We start from the raw sequence: 27,097 nt of genomic DNA on the forward strand, positions 1-27,097 counted from the left end.
ATCAACATCCGGCAGTTTTGGAAAAACTATAACATCTACCAGGCAGTGCTTAACATCAATGCTGCATGGTTGGAGGTTACGCAGTCGGCGATGAATGGGGTGTGGAAGCGTTTGTGCCCCCACCTTGTTAATGATTTCACGGGGTTTGATGCGCCAGTCAAGGCTGTGTCTAAAAACTTGGTTTCCCTCAGCGCTGACCTGGAGATGGAGTTGGAGGAGGAGGATTTCGACAGTTTGATCGAGGCAGACAAGCAGCCTTTAACTAATGAGGACTTAATGGCGTTGAAGGAAGAGTGCCGCGAAGAGGATGAGCTTCCAGAACCAGAGCCAAGGAAATTCACCATAGCCGAAATGCAGAAAGGTTTTTATCACCTCTCCAAGTGTCTTGCAATATTTGAGGCACAAGACCCAAACGCCGAGCGTTTCGCAAAAATGATGAATGGCACCAGCGACCTTTTTCTCCCGTATCGGACCATCTTAACTGAGAAGAAGAAGCGCACAATTCAAGGGACTTTGGATCAGTTCCTACTTAATGTCGAGAAACGCAAGGCCTCTACTAGTTTTGATGAGTCGCCAAAGAAGCCCCGCATATAGTGTTCATTACTCTTTAAAACATATGGCGAAAATGTTTTTTGTGTTCAGAAGAGACGCCAAGTTTAAGGTGAATCACATAATTTTATTAATTTTATTTATTATTCTTTACAAATTCATTCATTAATTGTGTTCATTACTCATTAAAAAATATGACTAAAATGTGTTTTTAGTGTTCTTTAAGGTTTCGCGATAGTTATATACTTTCGCGAGTTATTTACTCTAGTTTTACGGTGTTTGCCTTAATTTTAAGGCATTTTTAAGGCATTATGCCCAGTTTACGTCAAAAACCGAGTTACGTCACGGCTTATGAACCAATTAATGACGTAGGCCAGGGTATTGCTGTATTTAAAAAAAGTGGTTATGACAAAACAAGAGTTATCACAACACGAGGTGGATGAGTTGGTTAGTTGACGATAACAAGCCGATTATATTTTGGTTCAGGTCCAAATCCAGATGCGGCCTATCGGTGCGATACAAAACGTAAACTATTCAGCCTGGTGGATGTATGTGCTCTACCAGTGATGTTCAACCTTGCATTGCTTTGTAGTAGAATATGTCATATAGAGGGTGTTTCAAAAGGAACAGTGCAGGAGATACCGAACACCTCTTGTGCAAAAAGAGAAATCTTTCATAGAATAGTATTGTTATGTCGGGGGGTAAAGGAATATCTAGGGCCAGGTAGATCTGTACAGGTAGGTATCCGACTGTCGCGATAGGGAATCTACCTGTAATAGGTTCTATGTTTTTAGGCGGTTTGTCGGGGTAAGAGTATACTTGTGAACATACAAGGATGTTCGTGTGTTAAATAGTTGTAGTGTTACGGATTTATGTGAATTACTATTCAGGTCTTTGCTTATTAATGTGTAGTTGATTAAAGGTTGTTGTGATTAAAGGGTCACGAGCCCTTCTGGGGAAAAGGAGACCGGAAACGGAAGAAGAAAAGACACGAGGTCCGTGAGAAGCGGCGATTCTTCTTCCTCTCTTCCTCGCCGAGCTCCGACGCGAGCGGTATCGATATTGAGCAGCGTGGGAGACGCTGCGTTTGAAAGCCCGTCTGGCGAAAGGAGTTACCTGCGCGGGGTAATTACCCATTTATACGTCAAGTCACCGTGGGTTCGTGCACGGAACCAAGCGTCCGGCACAGTTCGCCTCACCGTCTACAAGGACGCGTACGGGTCGCACCTTGGGCCTCGCGTGCGTTGCAAGCCACGCTTGGTTTTGCCCCGTTGCTTGGCAAGGAGGTGTGCGCTGCAGCAGCTGTCCCCGGTACGCGACGTGCACGTTTGGAGCACGTCCGCCCGGGGTTCGTTCAACCGCCCGTGTGCGGAGAAGCTGACCTTCATCTTGGTCAGGAGGGGCCCAGAGACATTGTGAGGGACAGTGACCCAAGGGGTCGTGAGTACCCAAGGGGTCGTGAGTGGGGAAAGGGGACACACATATATAAGATGGCCATCTTAGTAATATTGGTGATTGATTTGTTGATGGTTGTTGATTGCTTGGGGAATATATTATTGATTACTCCGGATCCTTGGTGTGGGGTTTCTTATTGACTGGAATTCATATTGATTGCGTTATGAAAGCGTATAAATCATAGACCTTTCTGGCGGAGTTCCTCTCACGGTCCGGGGGTCACCGAGACCAGGTAGTCACCGGGAGGACCACGTAACAGAATTGGGGGCTTGTCTAAATTACGATTTGCGGATTCGCAATTGGGTCTACGTCCGGGATCTATATAATTTTCTAAATTTTAGTCTGGGAAAGAATTCCCAAGAGTGGGAACTTTTCCAACGTTCCTAAAATTGTTTTGCTCTGTCGACAAAACAACAACAAAAAAAAAAAAAAAAAAAAAATTGCAATAATAGTAATACTGTTGCTTTTCTTTGTTGGAAATTTCTGGGGTGAAGGTTAACAGGTGTTACCAGTAGTCACCATGGCGTTTGTGGCACAGAACTTTGCGGTAACCCCTAGTGAGGCACAGTTCCGAGCGTTACTAAAAGCGGACCTCTTGAAATTGGCCAAACATTTTAACTTGGAGGTCCGAACTAATTTGAGGAAGGCAGAGTTGCAGACCACGGTGATACAGTCTATGGTGGGATTAGGAACATGGGACGAGTTAGCCTGGGAGTGGCTACCCGAAGAACCAGAAGACGTTGAGCTCCGGAAACTGGAGTTGCAATTACGGAGCCAGGAACGGATCAAAGAAGAGGAAAGGAAAGCAGAAGAGAGGAGAGAAGAGAAACAAGCAGAGGAAAGGAGAGTGGAACGAGAACTCCAGGAAAGGTTAAAAGAAGAAGAAAGGAAAGCAGAAAAGGAAAGAGCAGAAGAAGAAAGGAAAGCAGAAAAGGAGAGAGCAGAAGAAGAAAGGAAAGCAGAAAAGGAAAGAGCAGAAGAAGAAAGGAAAGCAGAAGAGAGGAGAGAAGAGAAACAAGCAGAGGAAAGGAGAGTGGAACGAGAACTCCAGGAAAGGTTAGAAGGGAGAAAAGCAGAGGAGAGGAGAGCTGCCAGGGAACTCGAAGCAGAGGAGAGAAAAGCCGAAAGGGAGTTGAAGGAACGTGATCTGGCGCTTCAGCAAGAGATTAAATTCAAGGAGCTGGATTTAATGAGAGAACGGGGAGAAGTACCACCCTTGCTGACTGGGCCGACACATAGCCAGAACACCTGGGAGGTGGACAGACATGTGAGGCTGGTTCCACCCTTCAGTGAAATGGAAGTCACTCAATTTTTTCCACACTTTGAGAAAGTGGCTCGACAGTTAAACTGGCCGGAGGAGGCCTGGACCATACTAGTGCAAAGTGTGCTGGTGGGTAAAGCTCAAGAGATTTATTCGGCGCTACCAATGGACCAATGTGCAGATTATGAGGTATTGAAGAAGCACATCCTCAAAGCCTATGAGTTGGTTCTGGAAGCTTACCGGCAAAAATTCAGGAATGCCAGGAAGAGGGAGAGTGAGACCCATGTGGAGTTTGCTAGAGTGAAAGAAAACATGTTTGATCGGTGGTGTGAGTCAAAAGGAATCGGGAACGACTTCGAAGCATTGCGTGACCTGATGCTGGTGGAGGAATTTCAACAGTGTGTCCACGAGGACATCAAAGTGTACCTGCAGGAAAAGAAAGTACCGAAGTTGTGGGACGCAGCCACCATGGCAGATGATTATGCCTTAACACACCGGAGAGGGGTCCACGAACCTAACTCCTCGCCTAGATCTCCGCAGGGGAGGTGTGGAACAGCAGGTGCGGAGAACGACAATACATGGCGGCGGCCTCGAGATGATTATGGGGACAACGCTGATACCCGAACTGTTCGAAATCAGGGGGCTACGGGCCCAAGACAAACTTATTTTTCGGGGGGCCCGAGGCAGACTACGAGTTTTTCCTCCGGGCCTACTTGCGCTTTTTGCAAGAAACCTGGACACTTGATGTCCAGTTGTTACCTCATGAAAAGGGAAAACCCAGAGCGGAGTCCGACTATTACCACTCCGAATGCAATGGCAAGCGTAAGAAATCGCCCACAGAAGAGTTACCAACCATTTATTTATGAGGGGTTGGTCTCACTCAAGGGAGACTTGACTAACCCAAGACCTGTTAGGGTATTGAGGGACACAGGTGCCCATCAATCCTTAATGCTTGAAGGCATTTTGCCATTTTCAAAGAGTACCGCAACTGGTGATAGTGTTCGGTTACAAGGGATCGGTGGCTGTGTTAGTGCCCCACTTCATGTCATCCATTTGGAATCCGATTTGGTGTCAGGACCGGTCACCGTCGGTTTACAAGCCATGCTTCCTGTAGAGGGAGTATCTGTGATTATCGGGAATGATTTGGCCGGGGGGCAAATTTATGGTAACCCGAGGGTGGGTAAAGAGCCCCACAGGGGAAATAACACCACCCCAGCTCGGGATGGCGACAAAAGTTCCAAGTTATTTGTAGGGGGACTGAACTTCAACACAGAGGAAGAAGTTCTGACCTCTGTCTTCAACAGATATGGGCCGCTGGTGGAAGTGCGGGTGGTAAAAGACAGGGAAACGCAACGGTCAAGAGGGTTCGGCTTTGTCACGTTTGCAAACACAAGAGACGCCAGAGAGGCAGAGAAGAATTGGAATGGTAAGGATTTGGAGGGTCGGACCATAACAGTAGGGAAGGCATTTCGTAGGCGTTGAGAGGTCTACAGAAGAGGACAACTTGGCGGTAGTTTTGGGGTTGGCAGCAGCCGATATTACTATGGAGGCTCCCAGAGTTACGGCACCTCCCGAAAGAATGAATGTCAGAGCACTGGCCGAGGAGGAGACCGTCAGTCAGGTAACGGCTGGGACAAGGGGTCCCACCGTAACTGTTAGGAGTCTGGAGAAGTTGAAGCACTATATACGGTGGAGCCGCCGAGCCGGGGCTCCTACACGGACTAACCGTGAACGCCACGTTCTTAAAGGCGTCCAGGTAGGAACTTTCCTGCACGGACTAACCGTGAACTCTACGTTCTTAAAGGCGTCCATGTAATGAACTTTCCTCCCCGGACTAACCGTGAACTCCACATTCCTTCCTTAAGGCGTCCATGTAGGGAATACTCAGCTGGGCCTCCCGAAAAAGTGCTATCGAGAGGTTTAACGTTGGGGCTTTGGTCACCACCTCTTAACCATCATTCAAGAGAAACTAGAAGTGGTTGACGCTTGGTCCAGAGTGAATTAGCCTAGGGGTTTTGTGAAATTTTGTTGCTTTATTTTAAAGTGATAATTGTGCCCGGGGGGAACTGATGATTTGGGGGGTGTGAGTTATCTGGTTTGTTTATCAAAGGTGGCCGGCAAAGAAAGTTTTCGCTGGGTTCAAACTTTCTTTCTTGAAGGGGGGGGGAGTGTTATGGATTTATGTGAATTACTATTCAGGTCTTTGCTTATTAATGTGTAGTTGATTAAAGGTTGTTGTGATTAAAGGGTCAGGAGCCCTTCTGGGGAAAAGGAGACCGGAAACGGAAGAAGAAAAGACACGAGGTCCGGGAGAAGCGGCGATTCTTCTTCCTCTCTTCCTCGCCGAGCTCCGACGCGAGCGGTATCGATATTGAGCAGCGTGGGAGACGCTGCGTTTGAAAGCCCGTCTGGCGAAAGGAGTTACCTGCGCGGGGTAATTACCCATTTATACGTCAAGTCGCCGTGGGTTCGTGCACGGAACCAAGCGTCCGGCACAGTTCGCCTCACCGTCTACAAGGACGTGTACGGGTCGCACCTTGGGCCTCGCGCACGTTGCAAGCCGCGCTTGGTTTTGCCCCGTTGCTTGGCAAGGAGGTGTGCGCTGCAGCAGCTGTCCCCGGTACGCGACGTGCACATTTGGAGCACGTCCGCCCGGGGTTCGTTCAACCGCCCGTGTGCGGAGAAGCCGACCTTCATCTTGGTCAGGAGGGGCCCAGAGACATTGTGAGGGACAGTGACCCAAGGGGTCGTGAGTACCCAAGGGGTCGTGAGTGGGGAAAGGGGACACACATATATAAGATGGCCATCTTAGTAATATTGGTGATTGATTGTTGATGGTTGTTGATTGCTTGGGGAATATATTATTGATTACTCCGGATCCTTGGTGTGGGGTTTCTTATTGACTGGAATTCATATTGATTGCGTTGCGAAAGCGTATAAATCATAGATCTTTCTGGCGGAGTTCCTCTCACGGTCCGGGGGTCACCGAGACCAGGTAGTCACCGGGAGGACCACGTAACAGTAGATAACAACAACAACATGCATTTTAAGGCCATTTTCCCTGCTAGAGCGGGGGTTAGCCTAGCACCAGTTAAATAGTTGTAGGGACTAAGATAAACCGCTGTGTGTCGGACCTGGTAATCATTCCTTTGTCCCTTATGGCAACGCTCTCATATCAACACTTAGATAGGTCCTTAGTGCAAACATTAATTAGTTCCCTTCCCTTACGCCTTACAATGACCTTGGAAGAAGACCGGCAGGAAGACAGATCGGGGCACCGCCAGGCTGGCCGCCGCCAGCCACACCACCAGCTGGCCTAGCAACATCACGTGAGATGAGCTGTAACCACTCCCAGGAGGACTGTGATTGGTTGGCGCGGAAGGCGCGCACCTGGAATGAATCAGAGCGGAAGGCGCGAGGAGGTTCGGCAAACGGCGGGAAGCTACGAGGCTCTGGTTGGTGGCGCGCCAGAACTGACATCACATGGAAAAGTTACAAAAGGGCTTGCTGGCCGACATTCTCTCTCTCTCTTAGCTCGCTCTTCGCGCTGGACCCCCTTCGTATTGGAGATCTCTCTCTCTCTCTCTCTCTCTCTCTCTCTCTCTCTCTCTCTCTCCCTCATTCTCTCCCTCTCCCTCTCCCTCTCCCTCTCCCTCTCCCTCTCCCTCTCTCTCTGTGCTTGGTCTCTTGGTTTCTTCTGGTCTCTGCGCTTCTCTTCTTCGTGCTGGAAGCTTTGCTCTTGGTGTTGTCGTGCTGGTCCTTCGCTTGTCGTTGTTCGTTCTTGGCTCTTGGCTCTTCGTCTTGAGAGGTCCTGGTGGTCGTTGGTTCGCCATCTGCGCAGAGTTTGGTGTGGTGCTGAGGCCTCGTGTGCGATCGACTCGGAGCTTGGAGAAGTGCGGGCCGCGCGGGGCCTGGCAAAGCGTGCGAGCGAGGCGGACGGAGGGTTCCCTCACGCCGGAGCTTGGAGCCGGACGGGGCCGCGTTGGACGACGGACAGATAAGCTCGCACCACATTACACAAACCCACGACGAACCTGTTCTTTTGTTAATTCATTTTCCCCTGTCTCGTATTTGGAAGTCGGTGTGTGGGATCCCAATGTAGGATCATTATTTATTTACCGTCGCGTGCCTTGTTCTCGGGTTCCAGAATAAACGTGTTTCCTTTTGTACATTTTACCCCGGATTCCCGTTTTGAGTTAATTCCCCTGCAGGATTTGAGCTGCGGTTGGATCGCTATAGGTAAGCACTTCTGCCTCTTCCTCTGCACTTCTCCCGACCGCGTTTTATAGCCGAATCCGAGTTGGTCATCGCCTCAATTAAAGCCGTTCGGTCTTCCGCGGTCCCTGGTGTTAACCTTGAGGGATTCGCACGACAGTATTTATTGTCAGCTGGTGGGTATCTCACTTGAGTGAGTCAATGATATCTGTAAGTAAGTATACATTTTAATTTTAAGACCAACAAACACATAACACACAAGTATTTCTTTGAAACCCCCTGCATTATCTGAAAAGTTCATATGTACCTGTCCACTGTCCAGTTGTCTCGTAGGTCATAGCCACATCGGTGGTAGTCTTAAAATGGAGGTCATTTCCAAAATCGGATTGCTATAAACATGTCGATAACCGTCAAAAGGATGTGGCTGGAGGGAACGATGTTGTTGGACTGAAAACAGAGTCGGCATTTTTGCCAGTTGGGCAATTAATTGCCTGACATTCTGGTATGGAATATGTCGGCCGCAGGGAGGTGCAAGTTTGCACAGAGCTGTTGCTGTACATCTGCCTCTGCTTCAATGGTGATTTATGACAATATGAAAATACAAAGATGGGCCTGATGGAGCAAACGAACCGCAGACATGGCCTCAGAAACACAAGAGTTTCCTCCTGACAAATTGAGGTGGACGGAGTTTGGGGTCGAGAAGAAAGTTATTTCAATGATGAGGGTGACAGTAATTCACACATCTGCACACAGAATAACCAACGCTCTTCAATAGTCCAATGAGACGTACCTGGGGAATAAAATGATCTCCAACACGTCTTTCCAAAGATAAACTCAAGGTCAAGCCTCTAAAATCATCAATTTTCATCTGAAAAATCATCAATTTTCATCCGATTAACCCGAGCTTTGATTAAGATCGTCATTTTTAAAATCTCAATGAAATGGACAATTTGATGTCTCAACGGCAACTCCTTTTGGGGGAGTTGAATATGGGGTTTGGGTGTGGGTGGATTTTGCAAATATCCTGCTCTGCATGATCTAATTCTTGTCTTTGTCTGTTTATTAGTCTGTCTGTCAATCTCCTACAGGTCACCATTTTAAACCGATTTTTACGAAACTTCACCCCATGGTGGAGTTGGTCAAAAGGAGGAAGCCGATTGATTTTGACGTCAAATGGTCAACATAGGCCAAAGGTTAACAACTTTGTCAAATTGCTAAAGTCCTCGATTTTCAGCCGATTGACTTGAACTTTGAAGAGAATTTACATCTCATGTCACTGAATTCAAACAATTATTTTTGAGCTCAACATAGGCCAAAAGGTCAACATAGACCAAAGATCAATAATGTGTGAAATTTCTAAAATCCTCAATTTTTATCTGATTGACTTGAAATTTGAAGAGAATTGTCACATTTGGTCATTGAATACAACTACCAATTTTTTTTAAAGTCAACATCGGCCAAAAGGTCAACAACTTAGGTGGAATTTCTAAAACCCGAATTTTCATCCCATTGACTTAAAATTTGAAGAGGATTTGCATATCAGGTCACTGAATTCAACCCCCATCTATTTTGATGTCAAAAGGTCAATATAGGAATAATTTATAAAATTCTGAGATAGGGCCAAAAACTATATGTATATCATGATATATCAGGAAGTTTTGGAGGTGTTGTGACAAAACTAAGTGGACGAGTTGGTTGGGTGACAAAAGAAGAACAAGCCAATTTCATTTTGGTGCAGTTCCGGCCTATGAGTGGGAGGTAAAACGTAAACTGTTCAGTCTGGTGGAGGTATGCGCTTTACCGAGTGAAGTTCGACTTTGCTCCGTTTTTCCAAGTGTCGCTCTGAGTGATATTTTTTTTTCATTTTGTTTTTCTGTTCACTCACCTACAGCCCAAACCACTCAACTTACCGTTCTGAAACTTTGGCAGATTGTAGGTGCCACCCCTGCAACATCCGCCACTGTTTCACGAAAATCAATCGATATGTTATGACGTGACATTCAAAAACGTAAAACACATTTTGGGCGATAACTCTGGAACAAACAACAACAAAAACAACAACAACAGGCATTTTAAGGCCATTTTCCCTGCAAGACCGGGGGTTAGCCTCTCCGGAACAAAGTTGATGCCAAATTGGTTGACGCTAAAATTCTTTCCATTCAATTTTGAACAACTTTATAATTTGAACATATGATGTCAAAGCATCGGATTTACTAAGCGTATGTATTGAATGTTTGTATTGAATGTTTGTATTGAATGTATTGTTATGTTTTTGTGGTATGGATGAAATACCTTAATGAAGTTCAGAATGTGTAGATTAGTATGCTCTGAGTGTTGCGAAGAAGAAGAACCCACCTTGATGTAAATTAACTTAAGCCGACTGTCCGGATAAGAGCGTTTATGTGTCTCCACATGGAGGAGTGTAGTTGTGTTATTTAGGTAGGGCTTTTGGGTAATAATTCCCCTGTGTGTAAAGGCCTCTTGTAATTTTGCCCTTCATTTTTATGTTCATCAAAAAGCCATGCCACGAATGCTCCATTCACCCACAACACCGAGAGCGCTAGCAAAAATCCCATAGCTGCCCGATAGGACTAAACCCCGCCCCTCCTACAACCGACGTCAAGCGAACCTTCTCGATGAAGGACTAGGCTCCTCCTCGATGACGCATGTAAAATGAAAACACGCCCTGAGCTTTGTGAGTGGTTGAGGAATAATGGGGTGATTCAATCGCGCTCGGCGGTTGGTGATGTGATGTCAGGCAGCTCTGGCTGGAAAGGATAAGGAGAAATATTCTGCCTGAATCGCTTTTTTTTTGTTCTGGTTTTGGTCGGGGCGGTCTCTCTTGCCTGGTTGTTTGCTCTTTGTCTCTTCTTGCCTGGTCGCCGACGAAGGAGGACGCGATCGTGTGGCACTTTTTATTTATTTTTATTTTATTTTTTGTATACAAAGTCTAGGCTCGTGTAAGAGCTAACATATTGTCATGTGACTGCTCTCAGTTAACACCAGGAGAGTCATGGAAAGCAATCGAGCGTTACTCCTGGGCGTTCAGTTCAAATGTGGACGTTATATATCTGTGCCGGAGGAAGAAAGAAAAGGGGGAGGGATGAAGGGTCTTACCTGTCGATCCCGCCGGCAGTCCCAAAGCCTGCAAAGAAAATAACTCGAACAATGACGGGAACTAGAATGTACAAGGTAAATAACAAAAGGATTTATTAAAAGAAAATACCAATAACAAGAGAAACGCAACGGTGAAACTAAAGTCCTAAACGGGATGTCCCCCACACCAGACTGGAACACGGACGAAGGGAAGAATAAACTGGAAAATAATGGGGTGTGTGTGTGTACTTTGCTCCGATCACTGGTGGGATCTCATCAGGGTCTGCGAACGGGTCCAGCGGGAGAGAGAGGGAAGCACACAAGCACAACAACAAGAGAGAACAAGGACATCGGTAGATCTATGGAAGGGACATGGCTGAGAGGGGGGGGGGGGGGAGGGGGACACTATAAAACAAATTGATACAACTATGAATTTCAGGAATGAAGTCGGAGATTGAAAGAGGTGGATTTGGGGTTTATTAACGGGGGTAGAAAAGATCAAGGTTTTGGATGGGGGAAGACATGTTTTGACAGTGAACAACTCTTTTGAAGACCTGGAGCGAGGGAGGAGTGGGATTGAAGAGAGTGTGGGAGTTTGTTCCAGAGGCGGGAGTAAAGAGGAATGAAAGAGTGAAGGTGAATAGAGAGTCTTGATTTTGGTAATTTAAGCAAAAGAGGGTTGCTGGCAGATATTGTGCATACTGAAGGAATATTTGGGGGACAGAGCAGGGGAGAGCTAGGCCGGAGAGGAGGCGGTAGAGACAGAAAGGCCCTCAGAATCGGCTTCATTGTGGGAGATAATGAAAAGCTTTGGTTCCTACAGCGTGACATTCAATCTCTACACCTAAGGTGCACCCCGCTTCGTGTAGGGTGCACCTAAGAGACGGTCGGAGCTCGGTGCAGCCGAACGAGAAGGACCGAGGGAGCATCTCTTGCCTGTTTGCCTCGCACCGGCTGGCGGCTGTGGAAGCGACTCCGTGCCAAAGCGTGTTTTCACACCCAGGGACGCGGACCTGTGAACCACACCAAACCCTCGTTGAGACCGGAGCTGACGGGCTGCACGACACTGAACATTTATTTTCGTTATTTTTCCCTTGTTCGTGTCTTTGGGTCCGTGTGGAGGGACCCTCATTTAGAACTTTTAGTTTTCCTCACCTACCCTGTTACTTTGCATTATTTAAATAAACCCCGCATTGATTGCGTTTCTTAGTCGTGCTTGTCTTGTTCGTTTATTCGTTTGTGGGGTGAGGAATAAACTCCCGTCGCGGCCACCCGTTCAGGTAAGACCTCGGGTCCTCCCCCACGCACGCCAAAGAGATAATCCCACCAGGTTCGGTTTAAACGCCTCGGTGTAAAGCCTGTTTTGGCCATCCGTCACACTGAGGTGTTCACTACAGGGTCGACACGACAATATGTATTGCATGTTTGCATTGAATGTTTGCATTGAATGTTTGCAATGAATGTTTGTATTGAATGTTTGCATTGAACGTTTGTATTGAATGATTGTATTGAATGTTTGCATTGAATATTTGCATTGAATATTTGCATTGAATATTTGCATTGAATATTTGCATTGAATGTTTGCATTGAATGTTTGCATTGAATGTTTGCATTGAATGTTTGCATTGAATGTTTGTATTGAATGTATGTATTGAATGTATGTATTGAATGTATGTATTGAATGTATGTATTGAATGTATGTATTCAATGTATGTATTGAATGTATGTATTGAATGTTTGTATTGAATGTTTGCATTGAATGTTTGCATTGAATCTTTGTATTGAATGTTTGCATTGAATGTTTGCATTGACTGTTTGTATTGACTGTTTGTATTGACTGTTTGTATTGACTGTTTGTATTGACTGTTTGTATTGACTGTTTGTATTGACTGTTTGTATTGACTGTTTGTATTGACTGTTTGTATTGACTGTTTGTATTGGCTGTTTGTATTGACTGTTTGCATTGACTGTTTGCATTGAATGTTTGCATCGAATGTATGCATCGAATGTATGCATCGAATGTATGCATCGAATGTATGTATCGAATGTATGTATCGGATGTATGTATTGGATGTGTGTATTGAATGTGTGTATTGAATGTGTGTATTGAATGTGTGTATTGAATGTTTGCATTGAATGTACTAGGGCATTGCCCGTACTATATCTATATCTAAAATTATATCACCCTCCTCTATTTACATGAAATGGTTTGGTCCAAAGCGAACGGCTTCCGGAATTTGGTAAAGAAATCGCCATCGCGTGCACAAACGCGCAGGAAAGCGAATGAATCGCAAATTCGTTTTTATTAGTTTTAAAACATAGTTTAATGCCAACATAGTTTGCAAACGTGAAATAAATGAATACGCTCTCAAATGTGCCATCCGAGGCAGAGTGTGTCCGCCACGTTCGGCACACGCGATAGTTCGCTGCTCTCTGATTGGTTGAATCGTTTTTTGGACATAGCTCGGTAAGTAATTGTCCGATTAATATGAAACCTTGAAAAGGCACATCCTCGGGTCCCCAGCAATATACCTGGCAAGTTAAAAGTATATCGGACCCGTGGTTGTCGAGAAACAGCGGTCACAGACAAACAAACGTACAAACGTACAAACAGAGATTACTGGAATTAATAGATAGATGCATTGAATGTTTGCATTGAATGTTTGCATTGAATGTTTGCATTGAATGTTTGCATTGAATGATTGCATTGAATGATTGTATTGAATGATTGTATTGAATGATTGCATTGAATGATTGCATTGAATGTTTGCATTGAATGATTGTATTGACTGTTTGTATTGACTGTTTGTATTGACTGTTTGCATTGAATGTTTGCATTGAATGGTTGTATTGAATGGTTGTATTGAATGTATGTATTGAATGTTTGTATTGAATGTATGTTTTGACTGTATGTATTGAATGTATGTATTGAATGTATGCATTGAATGTATGCATTGAATGTATGCATTGAATGTATGCATTGAATGTATTGTTGCGAATATGGAATTTGGCCTCCATATCCGCTTGTAAATATTCCCCTATTTCCCCAATACTCCCCAACTATCCCCAATCCCCCATTCCCTAGTCCCATTGTCTGTAAACAACACTCTGTAGAACCGACCTTCCCCCTTTTCCCCCATTAAATGTCGTGCCCAGGTCCACCGCATCTCACGTAGACAACTTTCGGACATCTTGCTAGTTATTCTTAGTCTATGTCAGTTAAGGACTCGTTTCCATTAATTCTGACTCTTCGTTGCACCAGAATGTGATTATATGGCACCAGTAGTGAGTTTAGGACCTTCCCTTACCTCCTCCCATCTTCTTCCCCAAACAACAACAACAACAACAACAACAACTACAGCAACAACAACAACTACAGCTACAACAACAACTACAACAACGGCGCGCGGGGGGAGTGTGCGTCCTCACACCGGCTCGGTTAGCCGCCATGACCATGCGCTCCACGGGGTTACCACGAAGGGGCTCCCTGTCAGCCCCTCGTCAAGGGTGGAGCCGGTAACCCCCCCGCACGCACCCAATGAGAAGCAACGAGCCGATTCCATCTGGGGCGGAGCTAACGAGCCGAGGGCGTGTCACTCCCCGCCGGATATACGCGGCCACGTACCGGACGTGACGTCAGATGCGCCCCGAGCTTGAAGAGGAAGTACCAGTCGTGACCTCCGAGCGCTGTGACCTCCCTGCATCTACTGGACCGTACAGTACCCTGTCCTTGAGCCAAGAGTGCACCTTGAGCCATCGATACCCGCTTTCCTTGCCATCAATCCCCGTGTGAGTCAGCCTTTTGTCCCGTTTATCTGTCGTCTGTTGGGGTTAATATAAGACCGTAATTAAGTGCCTATCTTACTATGCTGTACCTCTCATCCCTGTAATCTGACCTTCCGCCCTAATATAATCTCCTCCGGAGGTCTTGAGAACCGTATCCCTGGTGTCGTGTCATTTTAATCCCAGCCCTGTGTCTTTTCCTTCATTGATCTAGCGTAGCGCGATTAGTCAACGTTCGGGTATAATCGGGTAACTTGTGCAGACGTGGTCATACCAAACCGCTCGGTAAATAACATCTAAGCCGCGTCTGTAACAGTATGCATTGAATGTATGCATTGAATGTTTGCATTGAATGTTTGCATTGAATGTTTGTATTGAATGTTTGTATTGAATGTTTGTATTGAATGTTTGTATTGAATGTTTGCATTGAATGTATGTATTGAATACAACAACAAACAACAACAACATGCATTTTAAGGCCATTTTCCCTGCTAGAGCGGGGGTTAGCCTTGCGGTCCCCATGACAATCTTCTCCATCTTGCCCTATTTTCTGCATCTCTCCTTGTTAACCCCCTTGCCCACATTTCTTTTTCCACCATCTTTAGCCAAGTCTTTCTCGGTCTTCCCCGTCCTCTACTTCCTTCTACATTCATTTCCATCACTCTTCTCAACCAGTCACTTTCATCCTTCCTCAACACATGACCAAACCATCTCAACCTGTTCCTCTTCACAGCATCAATCACAGGCTCTATTCCCATCATTTTTCGCAATTCATCATTTGCCTTCCTCTCTCTCAACGATACTCCGCACATCCATCGAACCATTCGCATTTCCACCCTTTCCAACCTTCGTTGCTGCTCGACGTTCATTACCCATGTCTCGCTCCCATAAATCATAACACTTCTCACACATGCAGCATACACCTTTCCCTTCAGCTTCAACGACACTCCCCTCCTCATCAGCACGCCACTCAGTTCGCGAAACCTCTTCCATGCACATCTCACTCGAGCAACCGTTGCCGAGTCTGATCCACCTTCTCCATTCAGCATGTCTCCGAGGTAGCAAAATGATTTCACACCTTCCAGCTTCACGCCGTCTCCAAGATCCAACTCAACATTTCCTCCATCTGCAGCTCCCTCTGTGCACATCTTACATTTGCATGTAGCTGCCACACTGGTTAATGACCCTCTCAGACCACGACATTTTTGATGAACCCACTCAGCGCACATTGTACATTGAATGGAGTTCACTCCGACACCCTTCCTACACACAGCACAGGGCCACTTCCCAGTTCTTTCCACCTCACCACATGCTTTACCACTTGCCATCACCTTCGTCTTTCCGATAGTCACCTTCAGACCTTTTGTCTCCATACATTCCTTCCACTTGTTCATCTTTTCCTTCAGTCCATCCATACTTTCCACAATCAACACCAGATCATCTGCATACAACAACTCCCACGGGAAACCCTCCTTTACGTTCTGAGCCAGCACCTCCATCACAGCTACAAATAGTAGTGGACTTAGTACCGACCCCTGATGCACTCCCACCTTCACCTCAAACTCACCACTGTTCCCGTCCTTCGTCCTTACAGCTGTGCGCGCTCTTTTGTACATTGCCATCACTACTCTGATCAACCATTCCTCCACTCCTAACTTCCTCATTGCCCATGTCAATACTTTGCGTGGAACCCTATCGAATGCTTTCTCCAGATCAACAAACCCAAGAAACAACTTCTTCCTCTTCTCCATGTACTTCTCCTGCAACTGCCTCACAATGAAAAGCACGTCTGTCGTTCCTCTTCCTGGCATAAATCCAAACTGCATTTCGTCGATCTTCACTTTCTTCCTTATCCTCCTCTCCAACACCCTTTCCAATACCTTCATTCCATGCTCCAATAACTTTATCGCTCGGTACGAGCCACACTCTAGAGGGTCACCTTTCCCCTTGTATAGAGGGACGAGGGTACTCAGTTCCCAATCCACTGGAATGCGGCCTTCTTTCACCACCAGATTACAGATCTCTGTCATTCTCTTCACACCCCAACTTCCTGCTGCCTTCAACATATCTCCAACAACTCCCGTCGGCCCTCCCGCTTTTCCACTCTTCATTGCTTTTATCGCTTCCTCAACTTCCTTCTCAGTTATCTTCTCTGCCGGTCCTAAAACTGGGATACTCTCGATGTTGCCATCCCATTCATTCTCTGTATTCAACAGCATTTCCATATATCTTTTCCATCTGCCTTTAATTCCATCTGGGTCCACAACGATTTGTCCCACTTCATCCTTCAAGCAACTCACCCCCATCACATCACACCTCTCTTTCGCTATCTGCTTTGCAATCCTGAATACTGCTCTCTGATCCTCTTCCGAATCCAAGCGTTCTCCGAACATTTTCCTACATGCCTCCTGTGCCTTTGCTACCTCTTTCTTTGCAGCCTTCTTGGCTGCCTTATAATTTTCATGCTCTGCTGTTTCTACTCCCGCACCCTTCGCCTTCTGCCACGCCTTGAACTTCTTCCTCTTCTCGTCAATCCTCTTTCCAACTTCATCATCCCACCACCATGTTTCCGAGTGCCTCGGTGGTCCTTTTGTCCATCCACATACCTCACCAACGGCTCCCAACAGACTAGCTTTCATTGGCATCCAACCACTTTCAAGCTCAACCACATCATCCTCTACCCTACTCAGCCTCTCTTTTAATGCCTCCCTTACTGTCACCTCTTTCAACCTCCACACCTTCATTCTCGGTTGCTACTTCACCCGCCGAGCTCTCCTCGCACCTTTCACCCTTATGTCGCAGACAACCAAGTGGTGCTGTGAAACAGCCTCCTCCCCCGGGATCACCTTTGTGTCCCGGAGGTGCCCCCTATCTCGCCTACGCACCATCAGGTAGTCAACGGTTGTCGTCGACCCACCTGACTTGTATGTAACAAGCTTATTCTCCTCTTTCTGGAACTGAGTATTACAAATCAGCTCCATCAGCAAACTCCAAAATCCTTTCACCTTCTCCACCACAGTCAGCACCATGCCACGGCGGCCCGGTCAGCACCACACCACGTCAGCCCGGTCAGCACCACACCATGTCGGCCCGGTCAGCACCACACCACGTCGTCCCGTTCAGCACCACACCACGTCGGCCCATTCAGCACCACACCACGTCGGCCCATTCAGCACCACACCCCGTCGGCCCGGTCAGCACCACACCACAATCAGTTTTGGTTGCTTCAGCTGGCGCCTGTGGTTGGCTTACAACCCATATGTATTGAATGTATGTATTGAATGTATGTATTTAATGTGTGTATTGAATGTATGTATTGAATGTATGTATTGAATGTATGCATTGAATGTATGCATTGAATGTTTGCATTGAATGTTTGCATTGAATGTTTGTATTGAATGTTTGCATTGATTGTTTGCATTGAATGTATGTATTGAATGTATGTATTGAATGTATGTATTTAATGTGTGTATTCAATGTGTGTATTGAATGTATGTATTGAATGTATGTATTTAATGTATGTATTTAATGTATGCATTGAATGTATGCATTGAATGTTTGCATTGAATGTTTGCATTGAATGTTTGCATTGAATGTATGTCTTGAATGTATGTCTTGAATGGTTGAATGCCAATGACTAATGTTTAAAACGTATTTGGCCGATATCTTGCAAACGAAGGATGCTGGAGCCAAAATAACAGTTTTTTGACCCCTGAGATTAGATTAGTGCATTTCAGACAAACGCATCAGACACGATTGCAAAAGGATTTTGTTCACTCATTTTTTTAAAATCTGATTCTGTGCAACAGGAAATACACAGGTAAGTGAGTACCTCTGCCTCGTATTTTACAGCCCTGACAGTGTCGGATTCGCTGCAACAGTGTTTGATTTGTTATGTTTTGTCAAGTGTCGCTCTGAGTGATTTATAGTCTGTCTGTGTGTTTGTTTGTTTCTCTGTGAACAGGATTTCTCAATAGCTTGTCGGCACATTTGGACGAAATTCTGTGGACTGGTTGTGGGTTTGTGACAAGGACGAAATGATTCGATTTTGATCGAGATCCGGATTTTAAAGTGATTTTTGGGAGTGTGACAACAACAAGCCGATTCGATTTTGGTTCAGGTGTGCCTCCATATGCGGCCTATGAGTGTGATACAAAAGGTATCCTGACGGACCTGACGGAACCTGATGGTCACTGTGACGTAGTTATGCGTTCTAATTTAACTTTTTTTTTTTTTTTTTTTTTTTTGTATACAAGATCGAGGCTCGTGAAAGAGCGAACATTAATCACACAGAAAGACAAACCGACACATAAAACAAATAAACATCGGGAGCGGTAGACAAGATGGGGAGAGAGGGGGAAGGACACAAACACAACATTTGAGAGCAGGGACCGAGAGACATGGAGACATCGAGAGATCTGTGGGAGGGAGAGGGCTTTGGGGGGGGGGGGGCATGGGAAGGGGGCGGTGGGAGAGGTATAAAACATATGGACACTGCCAGGATTTCCAGGAAAGAAGTTGGAATTTCAAACAAGGTGGATCTGGGGTGAATTAGTGGGGGTAGAAAAGATCAAGGTTTTGGATGGGGGAAGATAAGAGATGGTGGTGAACAGCTGTTTTAAAGACCTGGAGGGAGGAGAGGGATTGAAGGGAGTGTGGGAGTTTGTTCCAGAGGCGGGAGAAAAGAGGAATGAAAGAGTGAAGGTGAGCAGAGAGCCGAGATTTCGGCAGTTTAACCATCAGAGGGTTGCTGGCAGATCTTGTGCGACCTGTAGGAATATTTGGGGGACAGAGCACAGAGAGAGCTGGGGGAGCAAGGCCGGAGAGGAGTCGGTAGAAGACAGAAAGACCACCTACCTGCCTGCGGTGAGTGAGTGAAAGGCCCTCAGAGATAGCTCCATCGCGGGAGATTCCAATGATTTTGAAAGCTTTGGATTCAACAGCGTGAAGCCGAGCCAGGTTAACTGCTGCTGTTTAAAAAAAAAAATAAACAAAAAAAAAACGTTAACTGCTGCGTTAACTGCTGCTGTTTTAAAGATTTTTGAACTCTCGATTGTATTAAATTTACCTATAATTTACCTATAATTATTAAATTTACCAAGGATTTAAGTCCTTGGTGTCCTTGTGTTTTATACTTCTCCCTCCCCCCCCCCCCCCCCTTCCCACGCCTCCTCCCCCCCCCCCCCAAGCCCTCTCCCTTCCACACATCTCCCTGCTCTCGGATGTTGTGTTTGTGTGCTTCCCCTTCTCTCCCCATCTTGTTTTCCGCTCCCTCTTTTTATATATTTTGTTTGTCTGGTTGATTTGTTTGTGAAGTAAATGTTAGCTCTTTCACGAGCCTCGATTCAGTATACAAAAAAAAAACCTTGTGTTGCAAATGATGGAATGAAATTCAGCAGAGTTCTACTCAACCACCATTTGATCGGGAAAAATTATGACCATCAACACAAACTTAATATTAATTGTGTATATGTGTTGTTTTTTTCTCGGTCAGATTAGATGACAAATTTGCTCATTAACAATTAAATAATTCCCTTTTATAGAGATGACTTCATACTCCAGGAAGCCTCCTTATAATTTTGGCTGGTTCATGTCACGCATCGTAGGTGCCTCCATACCTGCATCGTACCTGCATCGTTCCCGCATATACAGTCGTTGCTAATTTGCTTTGTAAACATGTCCTGTGGATTCTGGATTCGTGCATCGTATTTGCATAGTTGCTCATTAGAGGGTATTGCATTTGAGTCCGTTTGTTACTTGGCAAAAAAAAAGAAATTTTGACAAGTATGTTGATCACTCCGGTTTGTGTGTGTGTGTGTTTGTCTGTCCGCTCACTTATACTTGCCTACAGGTCACAATTTTAAACCGATCTTCACGAAACTTCACCAAATGGTAGAGTTTGTGGTCCGACAAAATCCTATATATTTTTGAGGTCAAAAGGTCAATATAAGCCAAAGGTCAACCACTTTTTTCAAATATCTAAAATCCTCAATTTTCAACTGATTGACTTGAAATTTGAATCAGATTTACATATCAGCGAACTGAATTCAACCACCAACTACTTTGGAGATCAACATTACGTCAATGGTCACGTGGTACGGGCACCATTTTGGAAAAACCAAAAAAACCTTGCAACTCTATATCTCCGAAAAATCTGAGTAAAAAAAATTGAGACATGGCTCATTGTAAAGAACTCTCCATGGGGGAATAAAATATGTTGATGATGATGTCATAGGTGCCTCCATTATGACGTCATAATTCGACAAGTACAAAATTTCATCCGGTGAAGATGAAATTTCTTGAGCGTCATCTAGGGATAAATTGGTGGAGAAATTTTTTTTGTGACATCATCGGTCACGTGGTTCAGCCGCCATCTTGGAAAAACCGAAAAAAATTGCACCTCTATATCTCCAAAAGTGCTGCATCGAAAGAATTGAGACATTGCTCCTTGTAAGGAACTCTCCATGTGGAATAACATATGTTAATGATGATGTCGTAGGTGCCTCCATTATGACGTCATCATTTTGACAAGTACAAAACTTCATCCGATCAAAATGAAATTTCTTGAGCATCATCTCGGGATAAATTGGTGGAGAAAAAAATGATGATGTCATCGGTGGTTTGGCCGCCATTTTTCTTTTAACTCAAAAGCCTTAAAAAAAAACACTGAAAAAACGTCCTGGTGAGGGTCTGCAATCTCCGATTGCTCTTTCTTGTTTGCTTTGTAAGCATGTCCTGTGGACTCCGGATTCGTGCATCGTACCTGCACAGTTGCTCATTTGCTTTGTAAACATGTCCTGTGGATTCCATATTCGTGCATCGTACCTGCATCGTTGCTCATTTGCTTTGTAAACATGTCCTGTGGATTCCGGATGAGTTTTATTGACCGTTCTCTTTTCTGCCGCTCATCTGGTTTTTTCATTTTGAAGGACTTTCCATTTTTTTTTTCTATATTACATTTACAATTCTTTTAATTCTTCCCTCCTCCAAAACCCCTCTTACTTCGTTGTTGCTCCCCAATTATTTTCTTCCCACCAACCCCAACTGATCCTATTTTGTTCATTCTCAGCAGCTGAAAATCCCGCTGCATACATCAGACAGCTCGAAACGCAAGTCAGACAACTTGAAGATAAGTACAAGAATGTCCTGCAGGTCTGACTTTCTGCTTTCCTTTTGTCACCGGTCACTCTTGTCTTTTCCTAATGATGGTTTGCATATGCTTGTGGTGGGGAAGTTTTCGCTAAACGAGCCACCACCTCACAATCATGGCTATGGCATTGGCTTTCGCCAATAAAGAAATGATCAAATCCCATTGTAGGTCCATTCCCAGTGGATTACTTCAAATTGATCTCTTAGCTGATCACTCAATGTTCACTTGATGTATTCAAATTGACCTTGTTACCCTCGCCAGAGGAGAGGGTATTGCATTTGAGTCCGTTTGTTACTTGGCAAAAAAAAGAGATTTTGACAAGTATGTTGATCACTCCGGTTTGTGTGTGTGTGTGTTTGTCTGTCTGCTCACTTATACTTGCCGACAGGTCACAATTTTAAACCGATCTTCACGAAACCTCACCAAATGGTGGAGTTGTGGTCCAACAAAATCCTATATATATATTTGAGCTCAAAAGATCAAAAGGTCAACGTAGGCCAAAGGTCAACCACTTTGTTTTCAAATTTCTAAAACTCTCAACTTTCATCTGATTGGCTTGAAATTTGAATGGGATTTACATATCAGCTAACTGAATTCAACCACCAACTATTTGTGAGATCAACATTGGCCAAAAGGTCAACATAGGCCAAAACGTCAACGACCTTTTCAAATTTCTAAAATCCTCAATTTTCATCCAATTGACTTGAAATTTGATTAGGATTTTCATATCAGCAAACTGAATTCAACCACCAAATATTTGTGAGGTCAAAAGGATGCTCTACCGAGTACCATCTACTTTGTTCTCTTTTGACAAGTGTCGCTCTGAGTGATTTTTCATTTGTGCGTTTGTGTTTTTGTTTGTCTGCTCCTAGTTTTCGACTTCCGATGCTGATGACTCAAGATTCACTTGATGTATTCAAATTGACCTTCTAGTTTACGACTTCCGATGCTGATGACTCAAGATTCACTTGATGTATTCAAATTGACCTTCTAGTTTACGACTTCCGATGCTGATGACTCAAGATTCACTTGATGTATTCAAATTGACTTTCTAGTTTACGACTTCCGATGCTGATGACTCAAGATTAACTTGATGTATTCAAATTGACCTTCTAGTTTACGACTTCCGATGCTGATGACTCAAGATTAACTTGATGTATTCAAATTGACCTTCTAGTTTACGACTTCCGATGCTGATGACTCAAGATTAACTTGATGTATTCAAATTGACTTTCTAGTTTACGACTTCCGATGCTGATGACTCAAGATTCACTTGATGTATTCAAATTGACCTTCTAGTTTACGACTTCCGATGCTGATGACTCAAGATTAACTTGATGTATTCAAATTGACTTTCTAGTTTACGACTTGCGATGCTGATTACTCAAGATTAACTTGATGTATTCAAATTGACTTTCTAGTTTACGACTTGCGATGCTGATTACTCAAGATTAACTTGATGTATTCTAATTGACTTTCTAGTTTACGACTTGCGATGCTGATTACTCAAGATTAACTTGATGTATTCAAATTGACTTTCTAGTTTACGACTTGCGATGATGATTACTCAAGATTCACTTGATGTATTCTAATTGACCTAGTTTACGACTTTCGATGCTGATTACTCAAGATTCACTTGATGTATTCAAATTGACCTCCTAGTTTATGACTTGCGATGCTGATTACTCAAGATTCACTTGATGTATTCAAATTGACCTCCTAGTTTACGACTTGCGATGCTGATTACTCAAGATTCACTTGATGTATTCAAATTGACCTCCTAGTTTTCGACTTCCGATGCTGATCACCCAGAAGGATCACTTGATGTATTCAGATTTGTTGGACAACCATTCATGTCCAAAATGTCCAAAACTCGGGTCTGAAGGGTTGTTTCAGGATGTGATCTTTGGACATATAAAAGTAGCCTCACCAGGTAAACCAACGCGTGTTGGCATTGACAGCCTCTGAAATATAACACTCGAGCATATCTTTTTTTTTCTTTTTTTTTCTTGTATACAGAATCGAGGATCGTGAAAGAGCTAACATTTATTTCACAAACAAATCAAACAGACAAATGAATATATGAATGATCGTTTTAAGGCCATTTTCCCCGCTAGAGCGGGGGTTAGCCTTGCGGGCCCCATGACAATCATGGTTCCCTGTTTGAGGCAATGTTTTTATGGCCGGATGCCCTTCCTGACGCCAACCCTTGGTCATGCTCTTACGATGCGCAGGGATACGGTGTACCTATTCTAAATCGGGGTACACACCGTGATCATTCATCCCAGCAAGCTGATACTCAATTTGCCGACCTCCGAAGGATGACAGGCTGAGTCAACCCCCCTGGCGTTAATTCAGCGATCGACCGGGATTCGAACCCAGGATCCTAGGATCCCAAGCCGGCACCCTAACCGCTAAGCCAACACCAGCCAAACAAAATATATAAAAAGAGGGAGCGGAAGGCAAGATGGAGAGAGAAGGGGAAGCACACAAACACAACATTTGAGAGCAGGGAGATGTGTGGGAGGGAGAGGGCTTGGGGGGAGGAGGTGTGGGAAGGGGGTGGGGGGGGGGGGAGTGGGAGAAGTATAAAACACAAGGACTTCCAGGACAGAAGTTGGTATTTCAAAAAAGTGGATTTGGGGTGAAATTGGCGGGGGTAGTAAAGATCAAGGTTTTGGATGGGGGAAGATAAGAGATGGTGGTGAACAGCTGTTTTAAAGACCTGGAGGGTGGAGTGGGATTGAAGAGAGTGAGGGAGTTTGTTCCAGAGGTGGGAGAAAAGAGGCATGAAGGAGTGAATGTGAGCAGAGAGTCTTGATTTTGGCAGTTTAACCATCAGAGGGTTACTGGCAGATCTTGTGCGACCTGTAGGAATATTTCGGGGACAGAGCCTAGAGAGAGCTGGGGGGGGGGGGGCAAGGTCAGAGAGGAGTCGGTAGAAGACGGAAAGACCACCAACCTGCCTGCGGTGAGTGAGTGAAAGACCCTTGGAGTTAGCTTCATCGCGGGAGATTCCAATGATTCTGAACGCCTTGGTGGGGTGGCTATCTTTATCAAAAACTCTCTTCCTCACTCTCCTTGCACTGCCCTCTCTCCTCCTCACCCCCAGGAGTACCTCTGGCGACGGCTTCCTCTCCGCTCCCACCTTTTGTTCATATGTGTTCTGTACCGTCCCCCAAACAGTGATGACTCCATCTACATTTCACTGTCTGACAACATGGACCAACTTCTATCCACTCATCCCAACTCTCTCTTCCTCATATGTGGTGACTTCAATTGTCATCATGCCACCTGGTTGGGTGTGGGTTCCTCTCTCACCAGTCATGGCACCTCAGCAAAGGACTTCTGTGACTCACTGGGATTGACACAATCTGTCAATTTCCCGACCCGGATCTCAGCCAATGGAGTATCTTCTCTTCTAGACTTGGTGATGACTAACTTCCCTGCTAATGTCTGCTGCTCTTCTTCTGCTCCAATCGGTTCTTCTGATCATGTGCTTGTCAAAGTGGACATCTCTCTGGCCATTCTCAGAGAGCCTCCTCAGCGTCGACGAGTCTGGCATTTCACTCAGGCCGACTGGGACGGTCTTCAAGCAGCCATCAATCGTCTGGATTGGTCTCCCATCTCCACTGCCTCTGACATCAATTCTTCCTGGGAATTCTTCCAAAGCAAACTGATCTCTCTCATGCACAGATTTATCCCATCTCGCCTTCAGTTGTCTTACCCTTCCTCCCGTCCATGGTACACTGAATCTTGTGGTGAGGCAGTTGCCCTGAAACAACTTGCCTTTGCCTCTTGGAAGGCTAATCCAACTGAAGGAAATCTCAGTTCCTTCCACCAAGCTCGGAACAAGTGTGTGTCTACCCTCAGGAGTGCCAGGAAGCACTATCTCTCCTCACTCAAGAATGAACTCTCAAACCTGTCTCCTTCCTCCAAATCCTGGTGGCATCTGGTCAAATCCGTTTCTGGTGTTTGTTCCCCCTCCATCCCCTCCCTTACCTCAAATGGCCACACAGTTGACATCGCACGTGACAAAGCCGAATGCCTCAACTCTGTGTTTGCCTCAAAATCCTTAGTCCCAAACCCATCTCTCTCTGTTCCCACCTTTCCCAGTCGAACCAAACTGCTCCTGGACTCTGTGACCTTCTCTCCTGACAAGGTGGAGGAGTTTTTGTCAAACCTCGACTCTGATTCTGCAACTGGACCAGATGGCATCAGCCCACGGGTCCGAAAATCCTGCTCTGCCGCTCTATCTCACCCTCTTTCTGTTCTTTTCACCCTATCTTTTGCTCAAGGTCATCTGCCAGCATCCTGGAAATCAGCAAACATTACCGCTTTACACAAAAAAGGTGCAAAAACAGATCCTTGCAACTACAGACCAATCAGCCTGCTCCCAATTATCAGCAAAGTCATGGAATCCATCATTGCTTCGGATATGAAATCTTTCCTCTTCTCCAATGGCTTGATCTCTGATCATCAATTTGGTTTCAGACCAGGTCACTCTACTCTGGACATGCTGCTTCTGCTGTCTCAACAATGGATGGAGGTCCTCAATGCCAAACAGGAAATCAGAGCTGTCTCCCTTGACATATCACGTGCCTTCGATACGGTCTGGCACCCAGCTCTGCTCACCAAACTCTCCTCCTATGGTATCCATGGAAATCTCCATGCATGGCTTGCGGACTTCCTCTCTGGTCGTAGTCAACGTGTGGCCCTGAATGGATTTCTCTCATCTCCCCTTCCCGTTCAGGCTGGAGTTCCCCAAGGCAGTGTGCTGGGCCCTGTGCTTTTTCTGGTCTTTATCAATGATCTCTCCGACTCTCTGGAAAATCCTCTGTATCTCTTTGCTGATGACTCCACTCTCTGCCGCTCCATTCCTCTTCCCTCAGATCGGCAGTCTGCAGCCTCCTCACTCTCTGAAGACCTGGACAAAATCACAGACTGGTCAAACATGTGGAACATGTCTTTCAATCCTGACAAATCTCACACTCTTACTATGTCTCTCCGAAAAGATCGACTGGACAACCCTCCCATCTACTTTCTCAACAATCCTCTCCAAGAAGTTCTGTCGCTCAAGCTTTTGGGTCTCACCATCTGCCATGATCTTTCTTGGGAAAACCACATTTCCAAGCTGGCCTCCAAAGCCAGTCGCCGACTGGGCATCCTCCGTCGTGCGAAGTCCTTCCTAGGCACACCTGAGCTTCTCACCACATACAAGGCTTTCATCCACAGCTCAATGGAATACTGTTCTCCCCTATGGGCTGGTGCTCCTGCCTCACACCTGGCTCGGCTTCACGCTGTTGAATCCAAAGCTTTCAGAATCATTGGAATCTCCCGCGATGAAGCTATCTCTGAGGGCCTTTCACTCACTCACCGCAGGTAGGTAGGTGGTCTTTCTGTCTTCTACCGACTCCTCTCCGGCCTTGCTCCCCCAGCTCTCTCTGTGCTCTGTCCCCCAAATATTCCTACAGGTCGCACAAGATCTGCCAGCCACCCTCTGATGGTTAAACTGCCGAAATCTCGGCTCTCTGCTCACCTTCACTCTTTCATTCCTCTTTTCTCCCACCTCTGGAACAAACTCCCAC

At 45.4% G+C, this 27,097-nt stretch overlaps 1 protein-coding gene across 7 annotated transcripts in view; it reads left to right on the forward strand.

The window, feature by feature from the left end:
* LOC137436347 (coiled-coil domain-containing protein 85C) overlaps nucleotides 1-27,097 on the forward strand; it is a 189,302-nt gene that overhangs the window by 25,039 nt on the left and 137,166 nt on the right. For 6 of the 7 annotated variants that reach the window (XM_068130042.2, XM_068130039.2, XM_068130045.2 and 3 more), the window contains exon 2: nucleotides 21,429-21,511. In XM_068130042.2, coding sequence (XP_067986143.2) covers nucleotides 21,429-21,511 — 83 coding nt within the window. The remainder of the gene's footprint in view (nucleotides 1-21,428; nucleotides 21,512-27,097) is intronic. The other variant, XM_068130040.2, reaches the window with a different exon arrangement.

Source organism: Myxine glutinosa, chromosome 11, assembly GCF_964187855.1.
Source record: "Myxine glutinosa chromosome 11, kmMyxGlut1.1, whole genome shotgun sequence".
In the NCBI taxonomy this organism is placed as follows: Eukaryota; Metazoa; Chordata; class Myxini; order Myxiniformes; family Myxinidae; genus Myxine; species Myxine glutinosa.